A 15,228-nucleotide genomic window follows, 5' to 3' on the forward strand; every position below is an offset into this window, starting at 1 on the left:
ATAATGAACTACAGGCACAGTATCGATTGATTGATTTTTTTTTAATTCGCCTTTTGTGCCACTTTTTGGCTAATTTGCAAAGATGGGGATGAGTGATGAAGTGATGAAATTGATGAATTCATAGTTACAAACATCCATGCTGAGGCTGGGATTCGAACCCAGGACCCCTGGCCTCGTAGCATGATGTGTTACAGGCACAGTGAGCAAGCTAATGTATTAATATTTGGATGTTACAAAGGTACAGGTCTTGTCAACACAGAGCACCAATCACTGTTCAAAATGGCCACCTCTGGCTTTCACACAGGCCCGAAGTCTCTGAGGCCAGTCATCAATCGCAGCACGCACGGTCTCTAGGGGAAAGTCCACCACTGCCTTCACAAGAGAACGTTTGAGACTCGCAAGGTTTGGATGCCTCTTCCTACAGACCGTGCCCTCCAAAGTGGACCACAACCTGTAGTCCAATGGGCTGAGGTTGGGGCTGCTGGAGGGCCAATCAGCCAGAGCAATGAAATCAGGCACATTCCTTTGAAGCCACTCGTCTGTGGTCTTTGCCTTGTGGGTCGGTGCTGAGTCCTGCTGGAACCTCCACGATTTCACAAGTGGCTCCAACACTGTTGCTTGGTACACTTTTGCAGTTGTTTTCACACCATGTTTACAGAAGTGGAGGTCAGTTGTGCCATCGTACGAAACCCCCCACCAAACCATCGCTGAGGCGGGATGATGGCCTCTCAAGATCCGTGGCATATTTTCACGAGCTTCCTGGGATGTTGAGGCATAAACACGGTCATTTTGATGATTGTAAGACTCTTCAATTGTGAAGATTTTTTCATCCGTGAAAAGGATCCTCCTGTGGCCACCATTTGCATAATGCTGAAGGAGTCTTTTTGTTTTCTACTCCCTCTGAACCTGTAATGCTTGATTTGGGTTTGGTTGAAGTTAGCCAAAGTACAATTAAATGGGAAGCGTGCAATTGGCAACAACGACTCAATTTGGTAAAAACCCGGTCGAGCAGTCACAAATGTTCATATTTACGATGTACTTTCCATATAAGATCCCAGGAGTTTACAAGGAAAATCAATGAAAAGCATGAGGTAAGCCCTATCTCTTTAAAGGGTCCGACAGTGAATAGCTGTTACGCCTTTTCTATTGTAATCATTACTAAAGAGTTAGTTAATTTAATGTTTCCCTGTCTTGTAAACAAATAATAGAATTATGTTTCATGCACACCGTACCTATTATTATAGACTAATTCTGCTTAAATTAACCATTGCATAAATCAATTTTTGTAGTTATTATTTATTCGTTTCTTTTTCGTAGCGATTGACCTAGATTTGGTGAGAAAAGCACATTTAATATTTCGTGTGAACCACACGTCAGTATCTATCTTGTGAGCGACCCATGCACCTAGTTTTAATGCTTGTACTTGACTGGTATAAGGCAAAAAGTTCATGAAATTGCAACAAGAGATACATTTAACAATCAACATGCAATTTATTCTCTGTAAACAGGAACATTTTTTTAATCTTTCATAAATATCAAAAACAATTAGAGCCAAAATACGGCAAAACACAACCTTCGTTAACATTCAATATTTCATACCATTAAATAGATATCACACGACCAGCATGTATATGTAAGCATTTATATCACTATTTGTTAGAGATTTGACTAGAAACAATCCTACACAATACTTGGGTTCAAATGCAAAAACATATGCATTATTTCATGTATTTCATCAACAAAACTGGCAATTATAAATGTTTAATTTAGCTCTTAAATCAACTAGGATTATATTTCAATTTTTACTCTTTACCTACCACACATTTTTATCTCTCATTCATTAAATCTTGCGTGACAATAACTTCGCATTCAGATCTGCATAATACTAATGCTACTAAAGGGAGGGATAAGAATATTCATGGTATGTTGTCTTACTTGAAACTTAATATGTAGTCGAAATTATGAATTTTCAAAATTCAGTTCGTAGTCTTCTACGAAAAGACACATTTAAGTTCAATCAAGTCTACAGAATGTTGAAAGATTATTTGATTATTGGATACTGTTCATTTGTTTTAATTCGCAAACGTCATTTGTACAAGAATTTAAAGGCTTTTGTTCAAAATTACGGATGTTGCAGAAATTACGTAATTGTAGAAATTCATTTGAAAATTAATGTAAGTTCTAAACTGTTCTTAACAATCACTTTTGGTTCCAAACTCACAGGGAGATTTACGTACCCTGTATTGCTTTTCTAACATGAAACTTCACGTACCATAACTAAATTAACTGCCAAAATCCTAACTTCACATGATCAATTGCAAGAGGTCCTTTTTGCAATGCAAATGGCTGCCTTCACGTTAAGGCAGCTTAGAGAGACAGTTGCAAGGTACGTGACTCGGCTGGACACGGAAAGCTGGAGTACAGTGAAAGTGATGTAGCCTGTGCGATTCCTGTGACCGAAGTATATTCAAAAACTTACGTCTCACTCCAAGCAGACTTAATACATAATCACGCCACTAGGTGGCAGCAAGGAGCTGTCCGACTGGGGTGCCATATGACGGCCGTAAAGTGAACGTCTTGTGTTTAGCAGGGGAAGACGTTTAATTTACTTGCATGTAAGGTTTTGTGAGTAAAAATAGTCGCAAACATTACAGACCTTAAGCTGTTGATTGAGGAAGTGACCAGTACTTCGCCGATAAGCTCGGAGTCTTAGGTCACTTCGGAACACATGCGACATCAACATTTTCGAAATATTCAGCTCTCGAGCCATCACTGCTTATTTCCTGACAGGATTTGTCGAATCCACGCCACCACTGCTTTCACGAGCTTCTGGCTCCTTACATTGCAAGGTCTTACCTTTCCTGGGGCGGTGCCCAATTGTTCCTGTGCCACAGTATCTGTTGATGGTCAGATGCATGAACATCCTGCTGATATATTCAGCTTTTTCAGGGTGTTGAAAATTTCTGATGGTGATTCGCCAACTTTGTGCAGTGCGATTACTGTCACACGGTTCTTATATACACCCCACTCCATTCAACTCGCAGTGAAATTCACCTTTCCGCTACCACAGCCAAACACACAATGATACTGGTTGTTGTTTGATACAAAATTGCGGGGTTACCATGACAACTGTGTTGCCATCCCTGTCTAAACTTTGTAACTAGGTAATAACCCATAGTGCAACAGTCTTTGAGGACCCAAAACCTTCCTACTCACTCCCACTTGCCTCAGCAGAGGTGGGCGATCATCCAAATAGTTATAGGGCGATGTGTGGTCAGAACTATGAACCGCAGTCATTGTTGTGGGTTTTCCATAATGACGTTACACTACTCATCCATAGCTCCCCAATTTTCTCATGATGGTGGGTGGCTGGCTACTAGTTCCATACATTGGTTGATATCTCATGATGCCACTTTTGGCTAATCATGAAATTAGTTTTGAGCAGGGGCGCCGACTTGTCAAAATTATTGGGAGGGCTCTGATCACTGAAATAAATGAATGAATTACTCACTCCCTACCTTTTTTAAAAATTAAAATTATGTCTTTTTATAGCAGTTTTTAAGCAGCTATTATATTTCACATGCAAATGAAATGTAACATGAAAAACGTTTAGAAAATGTTTCAAAGTCTCTTTGTTTTTGTGTCTGCTCGTTTGTTTTTTAGATAACAATTAACATTTTTTATTGAAAACTATGTATTTGCATTAAGAGGCCAACCTAACAGTTTTATGCCGGCCTCGGTAGCTGACCGTGTTGGGTGGTCGACTCAACTCGCTTTGATCCGGAGGTCTCAGGTTCGAGTCCCAGTGAGGGCATGGGTGTGTTTTAATGTCTCCAACAGACCTGTAAAGAAAGGACATGTGACGGGTGCAAATAACCTTACTGTTGACGTACCCATAAAAATATCTAATATTTACAATATTTAACAGTTTTATTTAATTACCTACATAAATGCTAACACAAATCGCAGGAAAATAGTTTTACTTTTTTGTTCTTGCTACAATATTTTACTTTTTGAATGTAATCTTACAATAATAACAAAATGCATAGCATGTACACTAAGATATAAAGTGACATACACAAGAAAGACATATGTACATGATTTCAAAATAAAGCAAAAGTTGCTCTACGCACTGGGTTATTCTTTTATGAACTCATCAACGAGCAGTCTCAGGTCCAAATTATCAAGCACAGTTTGATGTATGTGGAGTACCCCTAAGCTGCTTAGTCTCTTCTGTCCCATTGTAGATCTTAAATATATATATCTTCAGTCGGCGAAGAGCACTCAATGAACTTTCGGCTGTGGCTGTCGTCACTGGCACAGTGCGGAGGAGCATCATGAATTTGGCAACTTCAGGCACAAGCTCCTGGAGGGTGCTGTCTTCCAAAAGAAATTGCCTTATGTCACGCATGGTAGTTAGAACAACTTTCTTATGTTTGTCGATATCACCAAGCATGGACAGTTGTAAGGAGAGCCTATCAGCATCCAAACATTGGCGAAAGAATTCTCGTGTTTGCTCAAAGTTTGTTGTGCAACTGTTCACAGCTGAGATGCATTCTTTCTCTACGGCTGTTACTTTTTGTAGTCCTGTAGATTCATATCTTTGTTTAACACATGATTTTACTGTGTCACACACGTCAGTGTATATTGATTTATAATACTCTTTTGGAGTGGAGAACTTGTGATGTTTGGCAGCATCAGGATTTTCAAGTCTCTTAGGAACGTGACGTTGCCGGGGCAATTCTGGATCATCAACGAGGCTGGGTTTGCCCCCTGTGCATTTCTGCCTGAACTGTTCAAAACCCATTCGCTTTTCTTGAAAGATGTCAGTCAAGTATTTTAGTTTTGATTCCACTTCTGTAGCACCAATGCGTGGAGACTGAATCTTACAGTTTACCTCTTCTATTGGACCCATCACATGGCAGTAGAGGGAGAGAAAGAAAAATGTCTTGAAGTGAAGCATTGTCTCCAGGTATCCAGCACATTTTGATGCTGCGTCAGTAGAATCTTCTTCAGAAAATTTCTCAAAAAATTGAGAAGGTTTTCATAGTTCTTTAAGATCTGTTGGATACTGGAGGCTCTCAACATCCACCGATGAGGGAAAAGTGGTCGCAGTCCAGTATGGCCAGTCTTCTCGTTCACATCAATAATATTCCTAAATATTTGCATTCTTTTAGGGGATTCCCTAACAGTCTTTAACAAGTCGTTGGCTAAATTCATTATGTCTCTGATACAGGAAAGGTGATGCAAGCTGTCCTCAACTGCCAAGTTCAAGCTTGAGCTGCACAATGCACATAAATAGCCTGTGGCTGCAGATCTGTAACTAACTTTTGCAGCCCTTTAAATCTACCCTGCATACAAGAGGCACCATCGTAACACTGTCCCCTCAGATTCTGTATGGGCAAGTCCAAATGCACCAGAATGTCTTTTACAACATCAAAAAGAGTTTTGGCCTCAGTGTTCGGAATCTCGTAAAAGCCCATGAATTCCTCAAAAATATCAAAATTTTCATTCACAGTTCGAATGCAGAATGTTAATTGTTCACAGATGGATATGTCACAAGTTTCATCAACCATAATAACAAAATATTCCCTACTTTTAATATCTGCTACAATGGAGCGCAAAACAGATCTCCCTAATATATCAATTATCTCGTTCTGAATGTCATGTGAGAGCCATCTGTAGCCCGAACATCCCATCCACTCCCCTAGTTCATGCACATCGTCTTTTCGTAAGTGCAGCAGCTGCTGAAAATTTGAACTTAGGTCTTCATGTCCACGGATTGCTAATCCCTGGTGACAAAGGAATTTGAACGTTGTGAAAATAGCCATAAGCGCCGAGCGTGCATTCTTCATGTCACTGTTCAACTGCTCGTTTAACTGTACTGCTACACTTGGTTTGGAGAAAGTCGCCAGCTTCATTAAACCTTCCTTATGGGCTTTGGTATTTTCATGTTCCCAAAATTTTTCAAGGGGCATTTTCCAGTTACAAAACCCAACAGAAATAAAAAAACATCCTTCTTCTTAGTGCTAAATCATAGTAGTCCATTGGCGTCTGTTTCTTTGCATGTCTTGCAAAACACCTTGTCAATGGAGGCATCCCATTGCATCCAGGCGAATGAAGCCATCCATGATTTTTGAAACGTCCTACCCTTACTAGTAAACGTCTTCTTACCTGATTCTGAGCCGCTCGCAGTGGAGGTCGAAGTTGACAACGTGGGAAGAGCCGGGGAGGCTTCTGCCTTCTTATCCTCAGGCAATACCAAGCGTGGCTTTTTCACAATATATTTATCCATCACGAAAGCAAGAAACACGTCCGAAAACCAATGCACCAAAATGCACTGTGCGTTCTAAATGAGAGAACGATCAGTCAGTTGTGCCAGTACGTTCTCGTAGATATCATGCAATGCACAAAAGTCGGTTCTCAGTGGGCATGGGATGAATGGTGGAAGCGATTTTATTATTGAAACACTAGCTTTGCAACCGGCGGTATATTTTTTAGATTGAAACATCAAACCCCACCCTGCCTACTAAGTGTTGCAGTTCTCTGCGGATAAGCACAACAAATAATGGCATATCATTTTTCATTCAAATGTGTTCACCGTGCTTTAGCAATAATGCCTTTGATCATAGCCGTTTCCGCTTTCTCAATACAGATTTTCATAAGCTTTGATTGAGTACTTTACTACAAGCCAGTGTTAAATAAACTCAAAGACTAGAATTATTTTCCCCTTATTCTTTGGGCTAGAGGAAGAGATTTCGAGGATAACTAAATATCGTACATATCAATATTGCCTGAAAGTCATCTTTATGACCTCAAATTGTTCAGAATTCACTAAACAACATACTGGTATAATTGTCATATCACCTCGTTATTTTGAAACTCTTTATAGTAAAAATGTTAACAATACTCATAATTATATACTTGGTATATAGTAATAATTTATGTGTTTTGCCGTCTCCGGTCATAGCCCCCCAAAGTTGATGGTCTAGAACATTTCAAATGTGTATTTAAAGTTAAGTTCATGTGGCACAAGTCAGAGTAAACTTTAGAAGAGAAGCAAAATAATATATTAGATCTTCTTAAGCAAAATTAATTTGGGGGGGCCCTGCCCCCACATCGTTAACATTGGGGGGGCTTGAGGCAACCCAAGCCCCATGGAGTCGGCGCCTATGGTTTTGAGTATATAAGTGTGGCTATGTATTTTAAAAAGGGTTGGATTTATTGTTGACAATAATTAATTGAAATTACTGTTGCATAACATAAATAAATATATTGCAAAATCGTGTAGCAATTTAAGGTAAGTGATTACTGTAATTTTGATATCATATAAATACCTACAATAAACAAGTTCTTTAACAGTAAAACTTGAAGTGTCTAAAATATAAGGCTATTGTTTTTCTTTCTTTTTGAAACCGTAAATATAGAACATGGTTATGTCTTTTACTGGAGGAAGGTGAAAGTAAGAGGATCAGGGAAGAAAGTTTTGGATGCCAGGGTGGAAAGTAGAGGGGAACCAGAAATCCACCTTTTTTGGGTTGAAAATTTTATCTTGAGTCGCTCCTGGTATAAGTTACACAGTATTACTAAATTCTGTCTCTCACTGTGGCTGTGCAGTCAAAGATGTCATGCTTGGATGCCTCCAGCTATAAGACGTGTGCAGGTTTGAGTCTCCTAGGGGGAAGTGTAACAGCTTTTCAGACAGTGTATGGGGACCAATGGCCACCAACCATAATGAGGAAATCGAGAGCTACAAATGGGTATGGTCATGGAAACCTAAAACAATGACTAGAGGTTTGTTGTGCTGACCACACATCACCCTGTAACATGTCGGATGATCTCCCATGCAGGTGGGAGCGAGACTGGCAGTTGGTAGGTAGACCTTGACCCTCACATGCTGTTGCGCCATGATATTATACTTACTCTTACCCATTTGTAGTAAAAAGTTATTAAATGTGGCCAAACCAGGCTGTGATGTAACTTTTATTTCTCTTAACTCTTTTGTCTCTTGCAGAAACTCATGGACGAGTGTATCTTAGTCAAGTGGAAGACGATCCTGATTCCACTTACATCAATGCTGTGTATGTGGACGGCTTTCGCATGAAGAACCAATTTATTGCCACACAAATTCCTCTTAGAGGAACAGTGGCTGATTTCTGGAGAATGATTCTGGAAAGAGAATCGTCACTGATTGTTCTCTTAAATGAAGTTGATGGATCAAATCCTGTAAGTTGTTTCAGTGGATTTATTTATGGCTGACGCTTGTAACTCTGTGTGCATACCTAGGTACATTCATGACATTTTATGCAAAGAGTTTCAAAAGTCATGCAATGCAAACCTTGATTGCTTCTAGAGATTAATGAATAAATTACAGGGAAGAAAAGGGATAAGAAACTTATCACATTTTCATGACTGGCACTATGTTCATCTGATCTGTGGTTTGAGATCAATGCAGGTCATGTGCAGTATAACTCAGGATGTCTACAATTTTATAAAAACAAAATTCTCTGACTTTAACAGGTTTTCCAGAGCAAGAACCAAATTTTTCCAGGCTACACCCTTTATAACAGTTAAACATGTGTATCAGAAGATCACTACATTTTAGCTAACAAAGGGCTACCATATTTTGAAATGCTAAAAAGAGGAAATTTTCTTCGAAAGCCACACACACCATCAATTTATTCACAAACATGAAAACATTACATAAATCACACAATTTATCACCATTAAATAAAATTATGTTATTTTAACTTCATGTTCACTGCCAGATTTCGTGAAAAACTGAGTCAGTTTTGTAGATGACGGCTCTTTTGTGCTTTTCGCACTCCATGTGTGCTTGCAAGTCTAGCCCTCCTTTGTTTGCCACCGGGTTTACAAACCATACACTCGCCTTCAAAATCGTCTCTACCACATCTAAAACATGAATACTTTTCTTGTAACTCATTAGTAAACTTGCACTTTCTGTTAGGCATATTAGTAGCTTACACCGTGTTCACAAACTCTAACTTCCACTTCGAAATACGAACAAACGAATGATGTGGAAATCACATCGACCGGAACTTGAAACTGTAATAACAAACGACTAACGCTTAACGCATTGTCCAGTACTGCCAACATCAGACGTTTAATGATTCGAAAAGTTGTAACTTCGTGATCTCTGACCTATGATGATTGGATAAAAGTAAAAACCTGGACATTTTAACAGAAAGTAAAAACCCGCCAGGATGCAAATTTCAGGGTCCAAAAAGAGGACATGTCCTGGAAAACCAGGACATAACGTAGCCCCAGCTAACACCACACTTAGAATCCCACTTAACCAAGTATTTAGAATATTCGCTTCACATGTAAAAGTGATAATGACAGGATTGAGTTTTAGTTAACATAGGTTTTTTTTTTTACAAAAAATCAAACAATTTTAGCATAAATAATACATAATTATAGTAAAATTTAGTAATAAAACCTGTATTAATTCTAAAATCTAACAAACACAACCAAAAACTTGCAACAAGAAAGTTGGAAAGGAAATCCCAATAGCAACTTACTGTAGTAGATTTCTTGATGAAAATAGTACAAAACATGAACCCTTTTCCTAGAGTGTTTAGTATACAATTTCTACTGTAATTACCAATAATGCTCAGTATACCAAAGTGAAGTACATTTTGCCCAAAACAAATTTCAAATTTATTGCTTCTCCTTTTTTATTTTTTCAAAAACTTACTTTAAGTGCACTACTACAAAAATTATGATTTTTCCAAAAACACAGTATCTTTCCCTGACATTTCCATGATTTTTCCAGAAATGGGAAATTCTGCGACTTTTGAAGGAATTCCAGGTTCTCCAGACTGGTAGACACTCTGATAACTGAATTCAGAAATTGTATGGAAGAAGTGAAGGGATATTTTGCTGCATATAATCCCAGCTCTCAACACTGGTGCATGCACCCAAGTACTGACAATATAACCACATGAAAAAACAAATCATGTAACCCTTCCTTGTTTTAAGTGCATCCTTGATATTGTTGCACCTTCAGTTTTTGGTATTGGTAAATTTTATATTAGTATACAAGCACTACTCTTATGGGGTAATACTTCAACGTCTCCTGATAAATAGTATTCACAGCATTTTATTGACATTGGTAGATTAATTGTTCACATTTATGTATACCTATGTATGATGCGTTAACCTTTCTGAAAATTATTGCAAACCTTATTGTGTTACTTCATGTCTTTATAGGAAAGGACAAGAGTTGTTTATTAGGAATGAATCATTTAGGGGCATTAAATATATCTGTCTAGTCTACACAGTATATCATACAATCCATGAGCTTGACATTGTTACTATACATATCTCTTTTTCAGGATATTGAGAAATTTTGGCCAAGCCAAGGTACCTCTGAAACCATAGGGAATGTCAATATTGAGAACAACAGTGAAGTCCTTCTTGTAGATAGTGTAAAGACCTCTTTCAAATTATCTTCAAATGAAGATCCAGTAAGTACCTTATTGAGAAATAACTTTCATTGTTTCTCTTCTGGCTGTCATTTGTAAATTTTCTAGTAATTCTTTCTATGAAACTTGTATGGCATTAGTAAGGTAAGAGTGATCTCTGATTGAATATCCTTTCTAATTGATAGTTGCAGGGTTCCCTAAACTACCTCTGAGGGCAGGACCTGCCCTAGGTGGGTGCAGGGTCTGGGTCATACAATGAATGTGGAGCCTATAGTCAAAATTTTTACAAGGTCTAATATATAGAGGTTTTTGTTGCTTAGTCTGAAGTGCAGGTATCCTATATAATCACAACATTAACATTGTTACAATTAATTTATATATTTCATATTAATATCTAAGAGCAATAAGCAAAATATGTTGAAACAAGCAATATGAGAAGCTAATAAAAGTTTCTAAATTATTGTTTTTTTTTTCATTTGCAATGCATCACTGATGCGACGTTCATTATATTTAATTACAAAACTCAGTGTGTTCAATATCAAAGTATTATTTTACATACTAAAGTGGCAATTTTTAATCATGTCCAATAACATTTTCTATCATAACTCGTCGTTGCCTTGTAATCAAGGGATTCCGGGTTCGATACCCATTGGAGGCATATAGTGGTTCGGACCCCACTTTAAACTGTAGGTCCAGTCCCGATTAGCCTTACTGTGCATAAAAGGGACTTAAAACACCAAATCAATCAATCTATCTATCATAATTCTCTTTTTGTTGTTACTTTTCATTGCATTTTGACACTGTAGTTAATTTACATTGTTTCATATACGAGGATAAGTCAGTAAGTAGATCACAAACGTTTATGTAAAAAATCTTAAGTCAGATACTGATTTGAAAACTTTTTTTAATTTTCAACATAATCTCCACCAACATTGATATACTTAACCGATTGCTTTATCAGTCCCCCAAAAACCTGCTGCATAAAAGTCTTTGGGCTGTTGTCCACAGTCACAGATGCACCTCACGTTCAATATCTTCATCATCCGTGAAACGTTTGCTGCCATGGTGTGCACACTTTCTGGAAATTAAAACGATCATGCATTATACTGTAGAATAAACCATGAGGACAACCAACCTATTGCAGTTGCTATGCTGTCTATCGTCACTTGCCTGTCAGCTTCAATCGTCTCCTCCACCCATGCAATCTTCATGTACACACCTCGAGCACGGTCACCATTTTAAAACAGCTACCCATGTGTGCATCTGCTATCTAGAGTCAGTTAAATGAATATCATCAATCTGGATTTTGCTGCCACCTAATGAAACCATTACAAACTACTCACTATTATTATCAGCTAACCTACATCAGTTTGTATCCTATTTACTGACTTCTCCTCGTAAAATAATATTTTCACCTCATGATATCATTCTATAGTGCATATTAAATATTTTTTATTTAAATTTTGAACACTATTTTTGTGTAGTATTTTGTTTAGAATATAATTTTAATAATACATGAAGTCAGGAAAAATCAGATTAGTTGCTTAATTGAAAGCAATAACTCGAAATAAACCATACACAAAAATATTTTTATCTGGTGTGGGGCCAACTGAAGCACAGGGTCTCAAACAAGTGAGTATGACATTTAATATCACTTGCACCATGCGCACGCACCCACACACACACTCACAATAACTCACTCACTCGCTCACTCACAATCACTCTTATGGAAAGATTTAATTTTATTTTATTTTTGTTATCTAGCATTGCTTTTCTGTCACTTTTGACTAAGACTAATTGTGACAATGAGAATAAGTGATGATGCCAGGATTTGAACCCAGTATCACTTGTGTAATAGCCCATTGTGCTAACCACTCTACCATGTAAAAAGTAAAAGTAAAGTGCTCCCCTGTGCATAGCACCACGTCATGAAGGCGTATAGGGGGTGTGGGGGTAACGCCCCACACTTTCTTGATCCGGTCGTGAGTGGGGGTGATGTGATCAGCATCATGCCCCTGACAGCCTTTAACCCCCAGGGTTTCCCACAGGTACCCATGTTATTCGACGCTGGGTGGGCGCCGGGGCCACTTCCATCGTTAGAAAAGTTCCCAGATTTGAACCGGCCGGGGATCGAACCCGGGACCTTTAGTATGGTAGTCAGATGCGTTACCGACTGAGCCACCGCGGCCACCTTACCATGAAGGACTGGAAAGCAAGATAAAATTGTAGTATACTTATCATACAGAAGTTTTGCCACATCAAATACAGACGAAACTTTTGATAAGACACTTTTAAGAGCTCTTTAGAGAGAACAATTGACCTGAGAATGGTGGACCAATATACAGGGTGGTGCAGGGAAACTGGAAAATTTCAATTGCCATAAATGCACGAATAAACACAGGAAAAATACATGTAATACATGGAAATGCATGTACATACTATACATGATTGAAATGCATTAACTATGGCACTTACGTGGTACTTTTCTTCTTGAAGATGACATCGGAAAAATGTGTTGCATCTTGGCGTACACATTCTGATAGTCTGCTGTGGAAACTCTGGAATGCTCGGTGTATCATATCTCGAGAAATGACAGTGATATCTTCTTTAATCTTCTGTTTCAGTTCAGCGATGGTTGCAGGACGTGTGCTGTACACTTTCCTTTTGAGATATTCCCACAGAAAGAAATCACAAACACTGAGATCAGGGGATTTTGGAGGCCATGGAAATGACCTGCCTTGCAAACAATTTGCGAATGTCCTCCATCGACTGTCGAGCAGTATCTGATCTGGCTCCGTCCTGTTGAAACCACATGTTTTCGATGTTAAGACGTACATCGTGCAACTTTGGTGCAAATAATGTTTCAAGCATAGCAACATACTGAGCCGATGTCACTGTGTTTGCAATGCCGTCCTGACTTTAAAAAAATTAGGGCCGATTACACCATGATAAGACACTGCATACTGTAACATTGGTGCTATGTAATTGATGCTTGTGAAGCTGACAAGGATTTTCCTTTGCCCAGTAATGGAAATTCTGCTTGTTAATGTAGCTGCTAAGGTGGAAATGGGCTTCGTCTGACATCCACAAATTGTTAAGGAAATTGTCATCCTCGTTAACCTTAGCCAACACCAGTTTGCAAAAACCCTTATGCAACACAGGGTCGTGAGGATGTACACAATCTGTAACTTGTAGGTGTGGAATTGTAATTCATGCATTATTCTTTGTACGCTTCTTCGACTCAACTGTAGCACTGATGCATATTGTTGATCGGAGCAGCGAGGGCTCCTCTCAATTTCAAATCGTACTGATTCCATATTCTCTGGGGTACGTATCATTCAAATGCCACCTGGGGCTTCTTCTTCAAGGCTGAACCAGTTTCTTAAAAAATATGCACCCAGGTTGTAATTGCATGAGTCGATGGGACACAGCTATGACGTCCTAGCTGGTAATGCTACCAAAACACCCTTTGCACTGCAGCCACACTATCATAGTTCTTATAAAATACTTTCCCAGTGACCACACGTTCTGCACCGCCCCAATGCACAATCATTACTAAATGCAAAGCCTTCTCAATGATGTTGCATTGGTCCCAAACAAATGTTGGCAGTACAGTGTTGATAATCCTAGATTAAAAATTTCCCATTTCTCTGAGTCACCTTGTATTTCTGTAATTGCTCTAATTTTGCTTTCAGTTCGTCATGCATTGCGTTGGGTATGCAGTGATGATTAAATTAGCAAATCAGGTTTGAAGGCCCCCAGAGTAAATAGTAATAGTAAATAGAATGTACGAGGGACATTTCAAAAGTTCTGTACACTGTAAGATTAAATAAAAAAAAAAGAAGTTATTTTATAAAATCACTTTATTAGTCTTCAATGTAATCTCCAGAGTTTTGGGAAGAACACCTTCATTGTTGAGGTGTCTCATTACCTGGGGCACCTCATCAGTGTACCAAAACATATCCCATGAAGTGGTTGCTCCAGTTTGGGGAACAAATCAAAGTCTGAGGGGCTCATATCAGGACTTTAAGGATGGAGAGGAAGTAGTTCCCATCCGTATTTGTCTACAATTTGCCATACGGCATCAGCAATACATGGTCTCATGTTATTGTGCAAAATTAGCATGTCGGGCCATCTTTGCCGAATCTTTGGGTGCAAAACATCTTGCAGAAAAATGTCAGAGTACGAGCCTGTTACAGACATCCCCTGGGGTACTCTATTTGTTGCTATGACTCCACTTTTGTAATAAGCAATGACCATCACCAGCTTCACCTTCCATAATTGGTGGAACCTTATTTCGTTTTTGGTGCTATGAGACATCTGACCTGAGTACTTTTCTTTTTCCAATTAATTGGACAATTGTCCAGTACAGAGCCAAGCTATCCAACAAACATACACACAACATTTTAGACTGAAGTCTGATTCACAGCTGCAACAATTAGAGCAATAATGCCACCCTAACATCCGTGCTTGTGCAAAACCTTTGAAATTACCCTCGTATTATGATTTTTTCTGTCATCGTTGTAAAAACACAAACCTCTGTCAAATCACCTTGGGATCAAGGGGTCACTATGAATTTAAATCAGTTTGCCATCTGGTGTTGATTTTCACTATTTTCAGTGATAGAAATGGGTAATCCTTAGAATTACTTAAAAAACTAATCTTTCCAGTGTTGATTCTGTCCTGAACTTTTTCCTTGTTATTGCTCACCCACCATGGAATACCTTCCTTGAGACACATCCATAAAACAGATATTGCATCTACCTTGAATATCCAACCA

The 15,228-nt window shown here is 38.6% G+C and overlaps 1 protein-coding gene across 1 annotated transcript in view; it reads left to right on the forward strand.

Annotated features, from left to right (window-relative positions):
• LOC145996588 (receptor-type tyrosine-protein phosphatase S-like) overlaps positions 1–15,228 on the forward strand; it is a 183,369-nt gene that overhangs the window by 159,401 nt on the left and 8,740 nt on the right. Inside the window, exons 34-35 of the mRNA XM_083133125.1 lie at positions 8,015–8,226; positions 10,359–10,490. Of these exons, the coding sequence (XP_082989251.1) occupies positions 8,015–8,226; positions 10,359–10,490 (344 nt within the window). The remainder of the gene's footprint in view (positions 1–8,014; positions 8,227–10,358; positions 10,491–15,228) is intronic.

This window comes from Lepisma saccharinum, chromosome 12, assembly GCF_977018435.1.
Source record: "Lepisma saccharinum chromosome 12, izLepSacc3.1, whole genome shotgun sequence".
Classification (NCBI taxonomy): domain Eukaryota; kingdom Metazoa; phylum Arthropoda; class Insecta; order Zygentoma; family Lepismatidae; genus Lepisma; species Lepisma saccharinum.